We start from the raw sequence: 23,131 nt of genomic DNA on the forward strand, positions 1-23,131 counted from the left end.
TTGAGGTCAAATTTTGCACTATGATTGTTTAATTGAGGCTAATATGCCATTGGGATGAGACCATTGTGGTCCATGAATGTATAGTTGAAGTGTGAATGTCGATTGATTATAAATGTGCAAAACATGCAAAATGTGTAAAGTTTAGTGTATCATCAGAGGACACCATGAATGTACCAATTTGAACCGAATAGCTTTATCAAATATAATGAAACTGGGAAAGAGTTGGTATAGGCCTACATGGTATACAAACAGGTTATTTCATTTGACAAACCGGTTAGTATTAATGATATCTAAATAGATATAATTGATCGTAACCGTCATTTAGTTGGTCCTTCAGGCCTAGAACAACTTTGGTGATTTTATTTATTCAGGTTTTAATCCATTCCGTGTCCTAAAAGCACCCCGAAAAGCACGCAAATGGTACAATACTTTTTTAAAGAAACATCAGTATGATTATTAAGGAATCGGATAACAACGTTTGTACAATATTTTTGTGGGGCCTGGGAGAGCACATCAGACATAATGAATTGCATTCTGAATACGAGGAATGTCCTTCTGATATCAAATAATTTGGAGTTTTTTTTAAAAATTCGCGATATAATAAAAATGTGTATTATATTGCGAATTTCAAAAAATTATTATGTGATATTAGAAGGATTCGGGACATTCCTCGATTTCAAAATGCAACTCGATATGTATAATATGTGTTCTCAGGTCCAACAAAAAAATACGTGAAAACTTTGCTATCCGATTCCTTAAGCCTATAAGTTTAATAATTACGTTTGTGAATGCTGACACCCTTGCCCAATTTTGTGCCTATTTTTGCATTTTTCTCAAAAATTATAGCGCATTGGGGACAAGTAAGATATGTATATTATAGGGGCAAGGACTACAACTACTGCACTGGAAATTTTATTTCAGCGCAGACAACAGTTGTGGAGTTACAGTCAAAAATGAGGGAAAACCAATATTTGATCAATAAATCAATAACTACTTGCTTTGAGTTGCTGAATTTTCCAGTGGAGTAGTTGTAGTCCTTGCCCTATATATATATATATATCTTACTTGTCACCAATATGCTATAATTTTTGAGAAAAATGCAAAAATAGGCAAAACATTGTCACAGGGGTGTAGTACCCCCTTAAAGAAAAATTGGAACTTTTTGTAGTAGTCAACACCCGTGTGAAGAGGGTAGTAAGCCCAGCAGTTCAGGTTGAACATGTTGAAGTTACAAATGTAATAGTTTAGCCATAATTGTTATTATTATTATAAATACTATCGGTATCTGAGTTGAAATCACCCAACTCAAGATCAGTATTATTAAATGTAGTGGCTATAACTGCTATTACTAACACATAATAAATAACAAAGACAACGATAATAAGTACATACGTTACGATCCCGGTAATGAGGCCCGCCATTGACCAATTTTTAGCTGATCTTGACGATGCTTGTGAACCGGTTACGTCTCCAGCAGCCCATTTGCTATTGACCTAATGAAGTTAAACAATGCGTTATTATTAGACACTGCACGTGAAAAGTTCTCTAATGCCATTCCCACCAATCCCACTTGGTCAAATCCCATCTGGGCCATTCCCACTTGGGCCAATCCCATTTGGTCCAATCCCACTTGATCCAATCCCACTTGGGCAAATCCCACTTGAGCAAATGGCCATTCCCACTTGGGCCAATATGTCTATTAATAAACTAAAGGTGATCCATTGTACATGTTCACGTAACCTCCTTCAACTCATTTGTATAATTTTGGACACCAGGATCGTATTCTGATTCGTTGAACCTTCTAATTTAATACATGTACCATACTTTTGGATACCTCCATATTTGGTATTGCCTGTACGATGTTCCTCAGTTCCTGTTCTTTGAAATATATGGTTCAATGCAGCCGCGATATCGACACCCGTGTGAAGAGGGTATATAGTAAGCCCAGCAGTTCAGGTTGAACATGAGTTTTAACATGTTGAAGTTACAAATGTAATAGTTTAGCCATAATAATTGTGATTATTATTATAAGTACTACCGGTATTTGAGTTATAACCAACATCAAGATCACTAAGTGAAGCGGCTATAACTGCTACTACAAAAACATAATAAATAACACCGACAATGATGGCAAGTACATTCACTACGATCCCGGTAATGAGGCCCGCCATTGACCAATTTTTTGCTGATCTTGACGACTCTTGCGCACCGTTTACGTCTCCAGCAGCCCATTTGCTATGTACCTATGAAATTAAACAATGGGTTAGTATTAATAGACACTGCACGTGAGAAGTTGTTTAAGGGCCATTCCCACTTGATCCAATCCCACTTGGGCCAATCCCACTTGGGCTATAATAAATCCCACCTGGGCTAATTCCACTTGGACCAATCCCACGTGGGCCATTCCCACTTGTGCCAATCCCACTTGGCCCAATCCACAGAGGTCTATTAATAAACTAGAGGTGATCCACTAAACAAGTTCATGTAACCTCCTTCAACTCATTGATTTGCATGCATAATTTTGGATCATGATGCAGTCATGTCTACAGTAGAATTCATTTCGACCTTTGCAGGACTTAAACCCCATTAAAAGCTATTAAACCAAGATAACACTCATTGAAGCAGCTCAACTGATTAAATCAGATCTTCTCTGGTTGTGCACAAGTGTCTGTTTTCAATGTGCGACATCACAATAAAGCTGGTATTATAGCTTCAGTTGGGTAACCGATTATAAAGGAAACGAAAGGAAACAATGGTATGTGTACTTTTGTTCACGAAATGAGACAAAGACCTGCTTTTGTTAACCAGCATTCTTCAAAATGAGCAACATAATGATTGTTGACTTAACACGGTTTGGAAATAATTTCTTCATATTTTTGGTGTTATCTGTCGTTTACATATCCTTCCTAAAACACAAAAGTGCGACCCTCTCCAAACATCTAAATTAGCTAAAAATTAGGGACATGTTACAAAACTATATTTTCTAGAACCTATTTAGAATAGTTAAAATGTAGCTTATACCCTTTTTAGTGGCATCCTTCAGAAGTGAGCGGTCCGATACTAATATTTTCGGTCAAATCTCCATTCAATTAACACGGGGAGTTGGCTAGCTATGCCTTGCCCTCACTCATATTTTACAAAAGTGCGACTATTTCTGAACATCTAACCTAGCTGTAATTTTAGGTCATGTTAGAGAAATATATTTGCTAGAAGTTTGGAGAATAGCTAAAATATTGGCTGGTTATTTTTCACACAGTGATGTTAACTAGGCATGTGCCCATTCTTCCAACGTACATCATTTGTAGAGTTCACGCGTCAATGGTGAGAGCACTGTGTATTGTGTATAGGAAAACGGACAGTAACTGCAGTATGCAGGATCGTATCATTCTGATTCGTTGAACCTTCTAATTAGCATACTTTTGGATACCTCCATATTTGGTATTACCTAATTAATTATTAAAAACTTGTCCCTGTTCTTTGACATCTATATGGTTCAATGCAGCCGCGTGTAAGTACTAGTGCAGTGCGATATATTCAAAAATATTTTAAAGTAGAGGGGACACAATATCAAATGTTCGACATTTTCGCAACTTTAACCATGGTTTGATCATATCAGTCCTTTGATTTCGAGCAAACGCAACATTATACTGTATGGATAAAAATATGCACCAAATGGCTTCAACATGAGGGGGGGGGGGGTATAAATCACCCTCAGACAACTCAAAAGTCCTGCATCGCGCAAATATATTAGATCCGCATTTTGATGTAATGATTAATGAGCGCTCAGTTTGAAACGTGCTCAATTCAATTTCTACACAAAATATGTGTCCTGCAGGCGCAGATACGGAAGAGGTACGGGTCCGAAAATCACAGACCCAATGCTGAAATTGCAATGATGACGTCATGGTTACTTGCGCCCGGGAATTTTAAATATCGCGTGTTGAGAGATGGCTGTATTAATTCGTTTTTATGGTCAACATGAGTTTGTTTCAAACAAAACCACGTGATTTGTGCTTGATAATTAAGTTTCTATCATAAGGTATAATGTTGTGATTGTCGGAGACATCAGGGGGAACATCCCCTCAGTACTGAGTAGCCCTCTCAGGAAGAAGAAAATAATAGTACTTACTTCTGTTGATTTTATGATACCAACGATTCCGAGTGGACAACAGCAGCATATCGTTACAAATATGGCGAAACCAAGGTAGTTATTTGGTTCTGCACCTTGCTGCCCTGTTCTTACAATAACTGTTTGTGCTGGTGCAGCCTTGATAAAAAAAGACAAGAAAAGCAAATAATCAAAAATAAATCTAATGTGGATATCGAAGAGCATGCATTTTAAAGTTCTACAAAAGTCCAATCTTATATATCTGACAACGAGGGCTTTAATCCGGGGGGGGGGGGGCTCGACACAAATAACCCTATGGGTAGGCTATATATGCTTCCCGGAAAGACCCCTGTTTTTGGATCACGCATGAAGACCCCTGAATTTGACCAAAACAGAGCACTGAAATACCCTTGATTTTGATAATTTCAGGCGCTTTTCAACAAGGAAAGCCCAGAAAGACCTTTGATTTTGACTGTTCGCAGCTCCAAAGATCCCCATCTCCCTGTTCGAAGCACCAAAAGACCCACTTTTATTGATACGCCACCAGCTCCCAAAGACCAACCACCTCAAAATTCCGGGTGAACATATCCACCAAAAATGCATGTGTCACCCCCCCCCCCTCGGGGCTTCAGTTTGTCTCATCACATAACCATGACACATTATTATACCATCTATTATATATATCAAATGCTGAAGTGCAGACAATCAGCGCCTAATTTTGTGCTTCATATAACAGCTCCCCATTTTACACCTAGGACAGTTGAGATAAAGTTTCTTTCACACATTTGACCCTGACGGAGTTCGAACCATGAATCATGTGGTCATGAGTCAGAAACCCATTGTATGGCATGTTCTCAGCAAAAGAAATTGTTAGAACTCCGTCTTTTATGACAGCATGAATAATATGCAATGGTTTCAATGGTTTGTGCCGTGTGTCAAATCATACACTAGGATCCACAACATGCTCATCTAGCAGGGCACAGTAAAAAAAAACCTCATAATCTGCAACTTGAGGTCAAATTTTGCACTATGATTGTTTGATTGAGGTTTTTAAACTATGCCATTGGGATGAGGCTATTGTGGTTCATAGTGATACCCGGATTCTCCACCACACTTATTTTGGATTGAAACTCACCCGAGATCCATCAATCAGTTATTCTGGTTAAAGATAAAATTAACACCATAATAGATGACCGATGGATCCCAAAGTTTAGACATTTAGAAATAGACGGATAACAAAATATAACTTTACAATAATTTTTAATTCCGCATCATCAAATCAACAAAGTAGGCCTATATTGATTACGGATTGAGTACGCATGCCAACTACAAGCGTGTACAGTCGCCAACTACGATGATTCGTATTTAGCCAGAATCGATGAGAGCACAGAATTAATTCTGTGGATGAGAGAGACCGCGGAGCGATATATTTAAATAGCCTATATTTGAAAACGAGAAAGAAAATAGCGCCATAACATTCATATTATCTCTATATAGTATATTCACTATTCGTTTTGAACTAGGGAAGTATGTCAAGTTAAAGCCACACTGTAACATTTGCTGAGGAGCAAAATTCTGATTTTTACACAATTGTAATATGCTTTAGTAAAGTCCCGGAGTAAAGTAATACCTTGTAAAAGTCAAGGCTTAAGTTTATGAAGTTTAGACGCTGAAAGTGTGACAAAATCCGAGATTTTGAATAAAACGATACACCGTCGTTTTAATTAAAATTATTAGACCAATGATCGATCAGTCGAACACGGTATACGTATGCGTGTGTGAAGGTCATAACACATCGAAAGATCAAAAGAACAAGTTCAGTCATGATCGACAGAGTGCCACGCATTGGCGATCGTGATTGGGCTCTTCCATTTTAAAATCCACATTTCCCCTGTGGAATATTTAGCTAAAGTCTTCCACAGACGGAGTACGGGTTTCAAATAGAATAGACAGTTGGGTAACTTCCATTTGAAATAATCACTCCAGTTGTGGAAATTATGTAAAGGCATAATACAGGGGAGGATGGGTTTCAATGAATAACTGACCAATCACGGTGACATTTGAAAAACATACTTCCCTTGTGGAAGATACTATTCCCAAAATCTTTCAATGGGGTAGTGTGGATTTCAACTGGAATATCCCATTATGCGCTGGTCTGTATATATCAAAATTCAAAAAGTGAGTTCTTTGTTTTACCGGATCAATATCAAATTGTTTATCTGCCATACGCGGAGAAAAATAAAACTTGTGGAAACGAAATACAATTCTACATGGAATTTGATGGAAATGTTACAATATGGTTTTAAGGGTATACGAGGTATTGTTGGTCGAAGCAGCCAAACAAACAACTCGAATTTCATTATCTGAATTAATATATTATGGAAAAATAACACTTTGGTGTTTTGCAAAAGTTCATTCTACAAATCATATACTTTGAAAACATGCTTAATTTATTGTTGTTAATGAGTTATGTATACGTTTTACAAAAGTGTTGTTGTTGTTTCAGCCCTCTTTACAACATAACTCAAGAACCACAGGACCTACAAAAGTATATCTGTGATATTTGAATTCTTCTACACGCTCGCTTTAAATTGAGCAATGTAATTTTTGCTAAAGCTCACTACCATTCGCAAGATGCTGTGAAGTTGTGAACTACGTTTTTTTGCTGCTTCGACCAACAATACAGCGTATAGGCCCCCTACCCTTTGTAGGCCTATTATACTACTTAAAATACTTACTGGCTGGTATTGGACATTTCCTCCGCCTCCACCCGGGTATGCTGGTGGAGCTTGTTGCTGTTGAGGGTACCCTTGCTGAGGTGGGTATCCTTGTGGAGGATAACCCTCTTGAGGAGGGTAACCCTGTTGTGGAGGGTAACCTTGTTGCGGAGGGTAACCTTCTTGTGTAGGGTAACTTTGTTGCGGTGGATACCCTTGTTGTGATGGGTAACCAGGGTCCTGTGGAGTGGTTGCGGGATCTTTATGACAAAACAAAAGAAGGAAATCAATAAACAAATTTTAAATTTCACATCGCTACAACACGTTTAACAAAAGCACGATGCTTTCAACACGTCTAACGAAAGTATAAGCACGTTGGTGGGCAACGGAACCCATGCATGTTGTATTTCACATCTCTTCAATACGTTCACCATACGCTCGACCACCGTGCTCCCTGATGGGGGGGGCTGATGCAAAAGGGGACCCTGAAATTTTTGACCGGGGGGCTGAAAAAATGACTACAAATTTTCCTGGAAAAATTAAGTATATGCTTTTCCATGATGGGGTTGACCCATAATTTTCCTGTCAAAAAGGAGGGGGGGGGGGCTGAATTTTTGATGTCTGTGTTTGTGAACGGTCCCTAATAATGAGCCACACGTTTATGCATGTATGGTGCATCGGGTGCATGGTGTGCACCTCGGGCACCACGACACGGCCAGGTATTCAGAATATAAAAATAGGCCTACTGCTCATGATGATGCTGTGAATGGTAAATAAATGTTAAATACTGGGAAGAAATACATGTTCGCAACTTTAAATGTTCTTGAAACCAAATTAAAATAATTGTAGCTTTAAAAAAGCTCTAAGGCCACCATAATCAAAATGACACCTTTCTGACTTGCATAACCTTTGTGCAAAATTCTATATCTTATATATCGTTGTAAGGCCAAGTAAATAAAAAACATGTTTCTCGTCCCCTCCCGCTTCCTTTTTTGAAGATTTTGCAATTTTTTTATTATTTTGCAATCTTTCTGTCATAACTTTTTGTAAAGATACTAGAGAAGTTGCAACTTCTTCTTATAGGTGACCCCGGCCATCCGGGTACTTATTTTACATGACGCTACAGTGCCTACACTTACGCTTTTCAACCCACAATAGGACCGTGGAGCAGTGCGACTAGTTGAAGACTTGTAACAGAGGCTGATTCAGTTTGTTGACATTTTGCTTTGACCTCGAATCAAGCATATTTCGGGCCGATTTCGGTAAAATAAGGGTTAAATACTTGGCGAAAATGGCATTTTATGTGAAGCTGAACACATGAACATGTAGAGGAGAGTCTTTATTTTTGTTGTTGGCTGGAGGCCCCATGTCGAGAAGTTATAGAAATGGTAGTATTTTGGCCGATTTGAAAAGGGACAAACCACAGAAAACTACAAATTTGACTTCTGAATCGGATTTGTTGTCAACGGAGGTCAACGGCTTGTGACGTCACTCCGGGGTCACCTATAAGCCTTTACAATAGTATTAGAGGCATTTGTGAAGTGTTTTGTGATGACCAGAGGGGTTGATATCTCATGTTTTTCAGCTTCTAATCTTTACGCTATAAAAAGGATAAAAAGCGTCTAAATAGGGCAATTTAGGGCATTTTTTAAATAAAAATAAAAAATAAAATGCCCTCTTCCTCCTATTTTTTCAAAACCTGGACGAGAAACATGTTTTATTTTTTACTTTGCCTAAGCAGAAAATAACTCCTGATTATGGTGGCCTTAGAGCTTTTTTAAAGCTACAATAAGACAAACAGAATTTTATGTTGCTAACTAAGGCCAAAGGTAAACTCAATTAGGCTATCATTATAAGAAATTCAGATTTGATTTTGATTGATATTGATGTCTTTTAATTATTATGTTTAGACATGTAGACCTACTGTGTGTATTTCATGTGCTGAATATAATTCTACTTTGTACATGTATACTGCATGACTGTGTATAAGTATTATGCTGCCTTTCTAATCATTTGTTTGTGATTCCAATTAACATTGATATGTGATTCCAATTGTTAATGAAGATTAAAAAAAAAAGATGTTCATAATCATACAGCCTACATGCTGATAACATAAAATAGCAAGATCCTATAATTGAACAATATTATTTTCACGGGCTGGGATAAATAATACAAAAATACACCTTAAAATATAATCTTTTAGCAATTTCAATTAAATTGATAAATTACACCTAATGATCTTAATACCAATTTAATGTACATGCATATACAGCCATGTTAGTGTTTCAGCTATTTGCTCTGCCTGAATATCTCTCATCTTTGGCACGGTATACGGTATACTATAATTATAGTATGCATTAAGCTACGGAGCTTAATAGCTATAGTGCTCCAGCAATGATGAGATATGGGCGACAAAAATATTTTAAAAGCTTGCTTTCCAAAAGCTATTACTCACCCTTTTCTGACATTTTATACAAAATTATAGCTCGCTCTCTCTAAAATAAAGACCGATGAAATTCAAATCTGTGTTCAGGTTGAAGCCAGGGGTTGAAGCAGTATCCTGGGATGCTGAAAGACTGGAATAATTAATAATATTCAGTACATAGGCAAGGCGTTTTCTCTCAATCTCATACCGACATACATTTACTGTTAGACTATTCCAACGTCCAGCCGTGAAATTGTTCATGAACATGAAATGGAGTTCGGGAAGCCGTGTGAAAGACTATTGTGCAAAACACAGCTCGCGGCGCGGAGGATGTGGCGCACGCTAATGCTAAAATGAATATTTTGCGGTCGTTAATTTTGTTCATTATTATTTGAAATTACCCTGTCAAAATCCCGGTCAAAACCCGGGGGGGCACTCAACACAAATGACCATACGGATATGCTCCCCCGGAAAGACCCCCTTTTGGGTTTCGCAGCTCCGAAAGACCCCCTATATTTGACCAAAATACAGCTCCGAAAGACCCTTGATTTTGATAATTTCAGCTCTAATAGACCCAAAAATTGCGCATTCCTCATATTTCTTGTTTTTTCAGGCGATTTTCAACCAAAAAGCCAAGAAAGACCCTTGATTTTGGCTTTTCGCAGCTCCAAAAGACCCCATTTTACTTGTTCACAGCCCGGTTCGCAGCTCAGAAAGAACCCTTTTACCGGTACGCCGTCAGCTCCCAAAGACCCACCACCTCAAAATTCCGGGGAGCATACCCACCAAAAATTTTGATGTGCCCCCATTCGGGGGTCAAAATTGCACACATTCGACAATATTAAAGCAAACCAAGAAAATTATGTAACAAATTACGTGAACTTAAATAAACATCGAATCGTTTGAAGAAATTTATTATTTAATAGGGCCTATTTGTAAAAACAAAGTAGGCCCCTATAAATAAACACCCGGCTATAACAATTCTCTGATGATTAAAAAACAAACAAAAACTCACATGTTCAAAATAAAAATACCAAAAATTAAAAAAAGGTGAACGAAATAATGAGAGAACCTGAGAGAACCAAATTGCAAATACAGAAAGAACATGAAAACTGTTGGCAACAAAAATTGCTGGCATAATTTAATGCACCATAGCATCGAGTGGGTCCAATGTTAATGTGATAGGGTCATGAAGTATAACGACCGTGCTGACCGAAATATCAATAAAAATTCCCTTTAAAAGGGAAAGCCAGCTTCAATATGGAAGCTTGTAGAAGAGGTCTTGTATAAATTAGGGTGGGAATGGGATGCATTTTTAGGATCACGCTTTAATACATCCATCATGTTTCATGACAGTAGAAAATAGAATATAGAAATAAGAATAATAGAAATACAATTTGCATATATTAAAATGGTCACCTCACGCGTCATCATGCATGGTCATTAAGTAGCCTAATTGCCAATCAGATAAACTGAAAATTCAACAAAATTTAACCATATAGGGCCTATGTAGGCCTACATCACATAATCACATACTTGGAAATGACGCAAATTTTAAACATTACTGTTCCTAATCCACATAAATTTTTAACAATTTTGAGCAATCTTGTTAACCTTGCTAGGTTAGCTGATGGCTATGTGAAGTTATTACTATCTACTGAAGATAACTAATGGCTATGAGAAGTCAGTGCTAACAAATTAAAATAGCCGATTACTCTGCAAAATCATTACTATCTATGAAGAAAGCTGTTGTAAAGTCAGTGGTATTTACTGAAGGTAGCTAATTGTTATCTACTGAAGTTAGGTAGGCCTATAATGTAAATTATGTGAGGTCATTATTATCTACTGAAGATAGCTGACGTCTAACGTGGAGTCCTTGCCAACTACTAAAGAAAGCTATCTACTGAGGTTAGCTGATTGCTATTATGTGAAATTATTTCTATAGGTCACCCCGGTCATCCGGGTACTTATTTTACATGACGCTACAGTCGGCTACACTTACGCTTTTCAACCCACAATAGATCGTGCAGCTGAGCGACTACTTGAAGACTTGTAGCAGAGCTCATTCGGTTGTTTACGTTCTGTTTTGACCTCGAATCGAGCAAATTTCTCGGCCGATTTCGGTAAAATAAAGGTTAAATACTTGGCGAAAATTGCATTTTATGTGAAGCTGAACACATGAACATGTAGAGGAGAGTCTTTATTTTTGTTGATGGCTGGAGTCCCCATGTCGAGAAGTTATAGAAATGGTAGTATTTTGGCCGATTTGAAAAGGGACAAACCACAGAAAACTACACATTTGACTTCCGAATCGGATTTGTTGTCAACGGAGGTCAACGGCTTGTGACGCGATGACGTCACTCCGGGGTCACCTATATAGGGCCTACTGACGATAGCTTATGGATACGATAAGTTATTAATATCTACTGAATGCAGCTACTGATTATATAAAGTCATTGCTATCTACACTGCAAAAAATGTGTTCTGAATTAGAACACTAAAAATTGTAACACTTATTGAACACATGTAAGTGTATACTGATTGCGAACACCAAGTGTTCCAGACTTTAACACAACAGTATAATTTGTGAACATTATGTGTTCACCTTTTGAACACTTGATGTTTGATATTATTGTTCTTTTTGTGAACATGGTGTGTTCATCTTTAGAACACCTAATGTTAAAACTTTGAACACGTTCAAAATCCTAACACATGAACATGTTCAATGCCATGTAACACTTTAAGAACACATGGACATGTTCAAAATCAAATGTGTTCATGTTCAGAACACTTGACATGAAAATTATCGGTCTACCCCATAGAAAAGCATATAGGGCCTAAACTCAATTTTCCCAGAAATATTTGTGGCCATTTTTTCAGCCCCCCCTTAGGAGGGTCAAAATTTTCAGGCCCCCTTTTGCACCAGGCCCCCCCTTACAAGTGTTTGTGAACGGTCCCTAAAAGTTCTGAACACCTGAGCTGTACCGGTAGGCCTACAACACGATTTTATGGGCGTGCACCCAGAGTTATTTGGAGTGTACGGTACCCGGGTACGGTATAGGCCTAAATTTCAATATTCGACGTAAGCCTACCCCTATATTAGGCCTATTGTCATGTATTTTTCTATTAACCGCAAAATATTCAACGTGTTCAATGTTCTTTCATTCCGTGCAAGCTGCAGGCCTGTAAATAAAATGAGAACAACTGATGATCTCCATAAATAATAGTAACCAATTATAAAAATGGTTTTATGCTATAGGGCCTATGCCTATATAATAGTGTTGTGAAAATTTGTAGATTAAACATACAGTGTTCATTTTATGAACATTTAGTGAATGATCAAACACTATGTGTTAAAAGTTTCCTCTGACGTTATGTTACGAACACTAAGCATTACAAAAGTGAATGCAGTAGGCCTATGTCAAATAGGCCTATATAGGCCTATGTCGAATTTGAACAGGTGGTGTTCTAATGCTGAACATTTCAAACACAATGTGTTAAAAGTTTCCTCTGACATTATGTTACGAACACTAAGCATTCTGAAATTGAATACAGTATGTCAAAATTTGAACAGGTGGTGTTCTAATGCTGAACACTTCAAACACTATGTGAAAAGTTTCCTCTGACGTTATGTTACGAACACTCAAGCATTATGGTTACGAACACCAAGCATTATGAAATTGAATACAGTGTGTCAAATTTTGCACACTTTTTTGCAGTAATATACTGAAGATAGCTGATGGCTATAAGAAGTCATCAGCTATCTACTTAAGATAGCTGATGACTATGTGAAGTCTATGGCAAGTATATTGCACAATAGAACAGAGAAACCTGGTTTTTCGTAGATAAACCTGGTTTTTCGATCGAAAAACCTGGTTTTTCGATCGAGAAACCTGGTTTTTCGATCGAGAAACCTGGTTTTTCGAGAAACCTGGTTTTTCGATCAGGGTTTTTCGGCCGAGAAACCTGGTTTTCGCCGATAAACTTGGTTTTCACTGATAAACCTGGTTTTCAAACGAAAACCAGGTTTTTGAATTCGATTGTCATAGTTTTCGAAAAACCTGGTTTCTCGGTCGATAAACCTGGTTTATCAAAAACTATGACAATCGAATTTGAAAACCTGGTTTTCGATTGAAAACCAGGTCACAGTTATCAAAAAAACTATGACAATCGATTTGAAAACCAAGTTTATCGGCGAAAACCAGGTTTATCGGTCGATAAACCTGGTTTATCAAAAACTATGACAATCGAATTTGAAAACCTGGTTTTCGATTGAAAACCAGGTTTATCAAAAAACTATGACAATCGATTTGAAAAACCAAGTTTATCGGCGAAAAGCCAGGCTTCTCGGTCGATGAACCTGGGTTTTCAAAAACTATGACAATCGAATTCGAAAAAACCTGGTTTTTCGATTGAAAACCAGGTTTATCAAAAAAACTATGACAATCGATTTGAAAAACCAAGTTACTCCTCTGTGGGCGACACACTTCATGGCGCGCGGGCATGGTGTGATCAACGAGGTAGAAAGGATAGAGCGCCCTGCTCGCCGAATCTGTGAAGCCGGTCTGGGTGCTGTATAGACCTTTTTCCCTCTATCCCACAATGCACTATTCCAGGGGGGTATGACGTAGTTCATCAACCTCATAGATCGTGTGCATCCGATGGTCTTTGCCAGGCCGTTGCAATTATTTTGTCTTAATATGGGCATACTGATTCCATATATGCGGATTATCGTAAAGACCATCGATGTTACTAATTATGCAATTATTGAATACACGAGTGCTGCAGTTACGGAGCGATGCAGAACATCTGTGTAAGAGATTTTGTGTTCGTTTTATTTTGAACTCCGAAAAAAAGTGAAACGGACGCCGGTAAAATACCACTGCGTGTCCCGTCATCAGTTTTTCACCATTAGGTCTATAAAATGTATACAAAGTTAGGTTTCAATAACGGGAAACTTTTTGGGTGAATACACCATGTCCATAAGGCATAGAAATGTTGTTTTTGCCCCGAAAGGTATCAGTGATCGTGGCGCCATTGTCATCATTATCGGGGATTCCTTTTTTTTTTTTTTTTCACCAGTCGAAATGTCCGTATTCCAGACTGTAATGAACATAACTCTGTACTCCCCCGGGGAGATGATGTATTTTGCGACACTCATACCCCCCTGGAATAGTGCATGATGGGAAAGAGGGAAAAAGGTCTATAGATACACAAACAGGCGCGTAGCCAGCATTGTCAGTCCGAGGGGGCAAACATCTTTATCGTCCCTAAAACGTCGTTATCGTCCCTATTCTTTTTTATCGCAATATCGCGTGTGCGTAGCACGCGAGTCTATTTGTTTTGGTAAATAACGAGCGCGCGTAGCGCGTGAGCCGAAAATGTTTGGGTTAAATCTCCCTTCTCTCCCTTTTTCTTCTCTCCCCCCCCCCCTCTTTCTTTCTTTCCCTTTCCCTCCTCTTCCTCTCCTTTCCCTTTTTCCTTCCCTCTCCCTCTCCTTGTCCCTTCCCTTCTCTTTCTCCCTCTCCTTCCCTTCTTTTTCTCTTTTCTCTTCTTTTTTCCGTCCCCATTTTATAAAGGCAAGCACGCCTGAATCTGGTATTTCATCAGTGTTGCCACGCTAAACAACTCTACCACTTTTCGAAATTTCGCCTTCAGTCGCCGTTCCAGTAGCGCCGCATGGCAACGGGCGAATGAACTAGATTTAGGAGCGTGCTTGCCTTTATTATTCAGCAATTTTTGATAAAAAAATGGTACACAGTAAAGTTGAATATGCTAAAACAAGTAATTTATTTAATTTTATTAATCCATACATGCTAGAGTAAATTCAGTTCCCATTTTAGTTGTATTTGATGCCCTCTTGATGCTGATTTTGTTAGGTCCTTCATTTCATAATGGCTTATTCAGTGTGTAAAAAACTATGACAATCGAATTTGAAAACCTGGTTTTCGATTGAAAAACCAGGTTTATCAAAAAACTATGATAATCGAATTGAAAAACCAAGTTTATCGGCGAAAACCAGGTTTCTCGGTCGATAAACCTGGTTTTTTTAATATTATGACAATCGAATTTGAAAAACCTGGTTTCTCGATTGAAAAACCAGGTTTATCAAAACAAACTATGACAATCGAATTGAAAAACCAAGTTTATCAGGGAAAAACCAGGTTTCTCGGTCGATAAACTTGGTTTATCAAAACTATGACAATCAAATTCGAAAAACCTGGTTTTCGATTGAAAAACCAGGTTTATCAAAAAAACTATGACAATCGAATTGAAAAACCAAGTTTATCTGCGAAAACCAGGTTTCTCGGTCGATAAACCTGGTTTTCAAAAACTATGACAATCGAATTCGAAAAACCTGGTTTTTGATTGAAAACCAGGTTTATCAATAAAAACTATGACAATCGAATTGAAAACCAAGTTTATCAGTGAAAACCAGGTTTCTCGGCCGATAAACCTGGTTTCTCAAAAACTATGACAATCAAATTCGAAAAACCTGGTTTTCGATTGAAAACTCAGGTTTATCAAATCGAAAACCAAGTTTATCGATTGATTGTCATAGTTTTTGATAAACCTGGTTTATCAGCCGAAAAACCAAGTTTATCAAAAACTCTGACAATCGAATTGATAAACCTGGTTTTTCGATTTGAAAACCTGGTTTTCGATCGAAAAACCAGGTTTTCGATCGAAAAACCAGGTTTATCGACGAAAAACCAGGTTTTTCTGTTCTATTGTGCAATATACTTGCCATAGAAGTCATTGCTATCTACTGATGTTTACTGATGGCTCTCTGAAGTCATTTCTATCTATATACTGAAGATAGATGATGGCTATGATAAGTCATTACTATCTACTGAATATAGCTGATGGCTAAGTTAAGCCATTGATATCTACTGGTGTTGGCTGATCTACTGGTGTTGGCTGATGGATCTGTGGAGTCATTGCTATCGTCTGAAGATAGCTGGCTGCTCTGTGGAGTCATTGATATCTACTGAAGATAACTGATGGCTATAGCTATGTAAACTCATTGATATATACTTAAGATGGCTATGTGAAGTCAGTGCTACTAAATGAAGATAGCTGACTGCTCTGTGAAGTCATTACTATCTACTGAAGATAACTGATGGCTATGTGAAGTCAGTGCTAACAAATTAAAATAGCCGATTGCTCTGCAAAATCATTACTATCTACTGAAGATAGCTGTTGGCTATGTTAAGTCAGTGGTATCTACTGAAGGTAGCTGATTGCTATGTAAAGTTAGTGCTATCTACTGAAGATAGCCAGTGCTATCTACTGAAGATAGCTGATTGCTCTGTGAAGTCATTGCAAACTACTAAAGATAGCTGGTTGCTCTGTGAAGTCATTGCTATCTACAGAGGTCATCTGATGGCTATGTGAAGTCATTTCTATTTACTGAAGATAGCTGATAACTCTGTGAAGTCATTGCTATTCTGATGGCTATGTGATGTCATTGCTACCTACTGATATTAGCGGATAGCTATGTAAAGTTAATGCTATACATGATAAACTACGCAAAAAAAGTTTCTTTATGGTTAGGAAATGTAGGCTACCCACTATTAAAATCTAGCGACCAATTTTGTACGTTTGCTAAATAATCGTATGCGGGAGATTGTCCTGCGCATTTTGACACCTCAATCACTACCCTACGACACTTCTGAGAAAAGATATGAATGTTTAAGTAACACGAGGTCGAAAATTGAAAATTGCAAAGAAGCCTATTCAATGGTTTTAGAGCTGATTCACTGATCCAAGACGGTTTCAATATTCCCGCCTTTTCAATTTTAATTTAAAGCATTTTAATTGATGCATGTTGGATAATCCTTTGCTTATTGTGCAGATAAATGACAAAGGTAAGTGGGTACTAAGACATTTACGTTTTGAGAGATGGATTTGGAAAAGGGATTCAAAACAGGTCATGATCACAGCTGCATTCCTGGAAGCAGAAGGAATTGAGACACTTGAGTGGCCCTCCAGAAGCCCTGATCTTAACCCCTTGGAGAACCTTTGGGATCAGCACAAGAGACGAGTCAACAAGAAGATAAAGGCAGATACAACTCTGGTTGGATTGCGTCGCATCGTTATCAACGAGTGGAACGGGGTTGAGCAAGGTAACATTCGACGCCTCATTAGGAGCATGAGACGCCGCGGCTGCTGTAAGGGAAGCCAACGGTGGACACACAAAGTATTGAAAGACTGGTAAAGAAAGAGATTAATCTCAAGTGAAGTTGGAAGTGGCAGTATACAGCCAGTATGATGCCTGAAATGTGCTCAGCAATTAAACAAAAAAATGTTCTCTGGATGTTTGTTGTTTTTTGTGTTCTTTTATGCTGAAAACTTGAATAGGCCTTTTTGCAATTTTCATTTTTCGACCTCGTGTTACTTAAACATTCATATCTTTTCTCAGGAGTGTCGTAGAGTGGTGATTGAGGTGTCAAAATGCGCAGGACAACCACCCGCATGCGTTTATTTAGCAAACGTACAAAATTAGTCGCTAGATTTTAATAGTGGGTAAATGTCCTAACCATAAAGAAACTTTTTTTGCGTAGTGTATATATATATACTGGAGATGGCTCTGTGAAGTTATTGCTATCTACTATGGGAAAACATTTCGCCACCCTACCATTTCGCCCCCTATATGCTGAACTGCTAAACATAGTGCCCATGCCCACCCACTACGTATCTATATACTAAATGGAAACTTCGCCTCCCTGAAATTTCGCACCCTATATGCTGAACTGCTAAAATATCGGTGCCGCCCACCACTATTAGTAAGGGTTAGGCCAGGGTTACTTTAGGGAGTTAAAAGTAACGGCTTAGGGTTAGAGGATTAGGGGTTCAAAGCCTAAGGGTAAGGGCACTGCTTGAGGTTAGGGATTAGGGTTTTGGTTTGGGACTTATGGTTAAGATTTATAGTTAGGGCTCAGGGTTAGGGTTTAAGATTAGGGTCAGGGTTAGGGCAATATATCAATTGTCAACTTGATATTTGCCAATTAAGAAATGGTCACATAATATGAAATCATTTTTATAAGTGATTTCAAAATTCTTATCTATGTTTAAATGACTAGTGCACCTGCGGCTATGAGAGCCCAGATGTTGTGAGAGCACTGGCATGATAGCGATACTGTTTGACCCCAGATGACCTTTGAACTTGGATGACCTTGGTGCAATTTTTTTCATGCTCCCCTCAGTCATACGAAGGATTCCACCTATCAAGTTTAAGCCCAATAGGGCAAAGTTTAAATTTAGCCCCTACATGACCTTTGACCTCGGTTGACCTCAATTTTGTTTTGCATATATTCCCCTCATAGCAAGGATTGCACCCACCAAGTTTGAACCCGATAGGACAAAGTTTGAAATCCATGACCTTTGACCTTTGACCTCGGATGACCTCCATATAATGTTTTTCATGCTCCCCTCATATGAAGGTTTCGACCCACCAAGTTTGAACCCGATCGGACAAAGTTTGCAATTTGACCCCTCCGTAATGACCTTTGACCTCGGTTGACCTCGCTTTTATTTTGGACATATATTTCCCTCCTATCAAGGATCCCACCCACCAAGTTTGGGCCCGATCGGACAAAGTTTGAAATCTGTGACCTTTGACCTTGACCTCCGATGACCTTCAAAACTACCCGGTAAACAGCGCACGCCCGGTACGCATCTATGTCCGAAATATCGGAATGATGCGTCGAAGCGCGGAGAAACGCATTGCCATCGAACACACAGAGCTCATTATTTTCTTAATGCTAGTGCACCTGTAGCTTTGCAGCAATGCATTCTGGGTAGACATTACAGTGCATTTCAAATTGGGCAAACAGCCAAAAGCTGAATGAAACTTGTCCAGAGTTGCCCATTACACATCTTTGTATCCACTTGCTGCTGCTTTTGCTATCCAGTTGGGGTATTTTCCCCCTAGATGACCTTTGACCTCGAGGGGCCCTTCGAAAACCACCCGGTTAACTTGCTTTTCCCGTCACCTATCCATATCCGAAATTTCGGCTCGATGCGTCGAAGCGCGGCGGAACGCATAGCCGGACAGACAGACAGATACACAGATAGAGACCGCTTATTATTTTATTAGTATAGATTTTAAAATTCTTATCTATTGATATAAGCTGATGGCTATGTAAAGTCATATTTATTTAATGAGGCTGCTGATGGCTATGTTAAGTAATAATATTATTGCTATCTAATGAAGATAACATATTGTTCTGTGAAGTCATTGCTATCTACTACTGAAGATAGCATAGCAAACAAAACATTTGCTGTTTTTAAAATGTTATAATGTTAAATGTGTGGTTTTAGATTGGTTGAGAAATCACAGTAAAACATCTTGAAAATGTTTTATAAATATTTCTGATATGCAGAAACATTTATATTTCATTTCATTGGCATTGTCCATTCTCCATTGAAACAATCCATTGTCGTCGTCCATTCATTTTGTGTAAAATTCAGCGCTATTTACATGAATTCTGGAGTGTGTAACCTATATGTTATTAAAACCATAGGCAGAAAACGAACGGTTTTGTTAAAAATTCGGAATAAGGAACCTGTTTTAGATTTCGGAATGGAAAACCTTTTTTTCATACTCGGAATAGAGAACCTTTTTTCATACTCGCCCAGGCGTACAAATGATCATGAAAGGTATAGGCTAACCAATCATTTCTTTGCTCAAGACGATTCAGAAAAAGTGTAGTTTAGTCTATCTGCGACGAAAGGTTCTCGAGTTATAAGCAAAAAGGACAAAGGTCGTATTTTGGGCTCCATAGGGGTCAAAATAAAATAGATTTGTCTCATGCCCCATGGGAGTTTGAAATCTAATGCGGTATGCGTTTTTTATTTTATCAATAAATCAGGTGTTGGGGGGGGGTTACCCCTTGAAAACTCACGGTTTTGGCCCACCATGTTTTGTCAATGGCACTTGTCTTCATATTTGGAAAATAAAATAAATATTGTGAAATAAAAATGTAATTTTTGAACGTTCAATGCGCGCGTGGTCATGAGACGTTTTTGGCAGAACGAGTCAGAAACAGGGCTATCTGCTACGAGAAAAAGCAAAAAGGTCAAACCCTTTCATCCGGTTACATCTTAGATGGGGCAAATTTTTTTTTTTGAATTGGTATCAAAATTCATACAATTATAATACGTACCATTTCAAGTAAAATCATGAGTATATTTTTGGTTTTGATTCAAATTAAAACCTTTGACCCTCTTGCTTAAGGTTGGTCTGAACCCTGGAATTATGAAAACTTTCGGGCCTCATAACTGCTAAATTATTAGTCTAAAGAATATAAAAGTATACATTTTTAGAATGGAAATGACTTGATGAATTCATCTGTGAGGTCCAATTTGGGCCAAAGTGCTCATTTTGGAGATAATCTAAAAAAAACGTTTTTTTTTGCCCATATTTTTTCGTGCAACGTAACAAAAAAAAATTGTTTGGCCAAAATTTTTTTTTGTATTAATTTTTAAAAACTAGATAAAAATATCTAGGGACCGTTTTTTCATTTTTTTGAATTTTGAAAACTTTCGGGCCTCGGACACCAACTTCACCAAAAATATTTGAAATTTGGGGCGAAAATCAGGCTTTTTTATGATTTTTTTGAAAATTTTGCATTTTTTTACCATTTTTTTTTGCAAATTTCTCAAAGTTGGTCAAAATTCAAAAAAATAAAAAAACAGTCCTTAGATATTTTTATCTAGTTTTTAAAAATTAATAAAAAAAATGTTTGGCCAAACAATTTTTTTGTTACGTTGCACGAAAAAATTTGGGCCAAAAAAACCGGTTTTTTTGGATTTTCTCAAAATGAGCATTTTGGCCCAAATTGGACCTCACAGATGAATTCATCAACTCACTTCCAGTCTAAAAATGTTTACTTTTATATTCTTTAGACTAATAATTTAGCAGTTATGAAGCCCGAAAGTTTCCATAATTCCAGGGTTAAGACCACCCTTACGCTGGATTTATATTTTTTTTTATACTAAAGGGTAAAAAAAAATAACTCCCCCCTAAAATTACAAAACACTTTTTTGCATAACTTGACATACATTTCGTGGATTTGAAAAATTTAAAAACCTGTGAATAAAGGAATTGTTTTTCAACCTTCTCAACGTTTTTTCGTCTGAAAATCTTTTTGCTTTGGCCAAAAATAATCACGTTTTCTAAAAATGATGCTTTTAGAAAAAGTTGCACTTTTCAACATCCTCATTTATGTCAAAATTAGCTTCAACAAATCATTATTTTGCACAACGTGATGGTTGCATGGGTGACTAAGAGTTCAGAGACAAAAAGTGAAGGAAAAAAACCCAATTAAATCAATCGTAACATTGATACCGAGAAAGTTTTGTACATTACATGTATGGGATGTTGAAAAGCGCAACTTTTTTTAAAGCATCATTTTTGAAAAATGTGATTATTTTTGACCAAAACAAAAAGATTTTGAGAAGGGATAACTTTGGTAGGGTAGCAAAAAGATGCCTCTATTCACAGGTTTAAATTTAAGAAAACAAAAACACCATTAAATAAATCAAAACATTGATATCGAGAATGTTTTTGTACATTAAATGTATAGGATGTGGAAAAGTGCAACTTTTTCTGAAAGCATCATTTTTGGAAAATGTGATTATTTTTGGCCAAAACAAAAAGATTTTTTAAGGAAAGAACTTTGGGCAGGGTAGGAAAAGGATTCCTTTATTCACAGGTTTTTAGATTTTTCAAATCAACGAAATGTATGTTAAGTTATGCAAAGAAATGTTTTGCAATTTTAGGGGGGGGGGGGAGTTATTTCTTGTGAACCCTTTATTTATAGCGATTGCAATGCACCCCTTTTGGAAAGCGACGCATTGCTTGTCGATTTATATACTCATCACGGTGATAGCGATTCAGACAATTAAAATAGTCTAAATACCACAAAATGTTTTTAGGTATAAATCCATAGCTGTCAATAATCATTGCTTTGAATTAATTCAGTACCGAAAATTAACAATGGAGAAAGGTTAATTAATTTAATTAGCAAAATAATAAATCCAGTTGATAAAAAATGATTGGTTGATGCATAATCACGTGGCAAACAATATCGCTCGAAAGTTGAGATTACTTGAACTCGCAAGTGACATCGTTTTTGCCTCAGTAACTTGTATCGATTGATCGGCTTGACGCTATAGAAAAAGTAAACATTGAGCATGGGTGAGAATCGTTTGTCTGTAAAAGCGATCAGGTATTAAATTCAGCTTGAAAACTCGAGAACCATACAAATAAGATGGGTCAAACCATGCTTTAAAAAAAAATCGTGATCGGAACAACACTTTGGCGTTTAATATATACCGGGGTAATTGAACTTTGGGTTTGCATTTGCACATGACTGCATGGATATTCATAATCATCAGGGTTGCTTGATTTAAATAAACTCATTTTTTTACCATTTTTGATAAATGTAAGTTAATTTCTTTCTGTAATTGACTGTTTACTTCATTGCTAATCCTTCAACTTCTAGCTACAATTACAATAGGCCTAACTCTATGATGAAATTTTATATCTTCAAGTTGCAGAATTCAACAGATTTCCCCCTATGATTTGTACCCAATTTTTTTAAATAAATTTTCACATAAAAACATGTTTTTGATTTTTTTTGGAAATATCTGATAGGATTGTGCATATGTCGAGCATTCTACTGGTCTCTTGACTTTATCATAAAATAAAAATAATCTGATTAAATTACATCAAAAAGTCTTGATTTGTTAAGAAAAATCAGCAACCCTGATCATAATCAAAATTCAGTCAGTCACAACATCAGAGGTAAAAGACAGAACACAAAACTTTTTTTTCAAATTTTTATTTTCTTAAAACACACAGAGAGCAGC

At 37.3% G+C, this 23,131-nt stretch overlaps 1 protein-coding gene across 1 annotated transcript; it reads right to left on the minus strand.

Annotated features, from left to right (window-relative positions):
- Positions 1-1,375: 1,375 nt before the first annotated feature.
- On the minus strand, positions 1,376-9,293 carry LOC140156476 (uncharacterized). The gene is made up of 4 exons (XM_072179423.1): positions 9,281-9,293; positions 6,847-7,085; positions 4,130-4,267; positions 1,376-2,243 (listed from the first exon to the last, which is right to left on the minus strand). Exons 1-4 carry the CDS (start codon positions 9,291-9,293, stop codon positions 2,001-2,003), a joined length of 633 nt encoding a protein of 210 aa, XP_072035524.1. The 3' UTR covers positions 1,376-2,000.
- Between the last annotated feature and the right edge of the window lie 13,838 nt (positions 9,294-23,131).

The sequence above is a fragment of the Amphiura filiformis genome, chromosome 1 (genome assembly GCF_039555335.1).
Source record: "Amphiura filiformis chromosome 1, Afil_fr2py, whole genome shotgun sequence".
NCBI lineage: Eukaryota > Metazoa > Echinodermata > Ophiuroidea > Amphilepidida > Amphiuridae > Amphiura > Amphiura filiformis.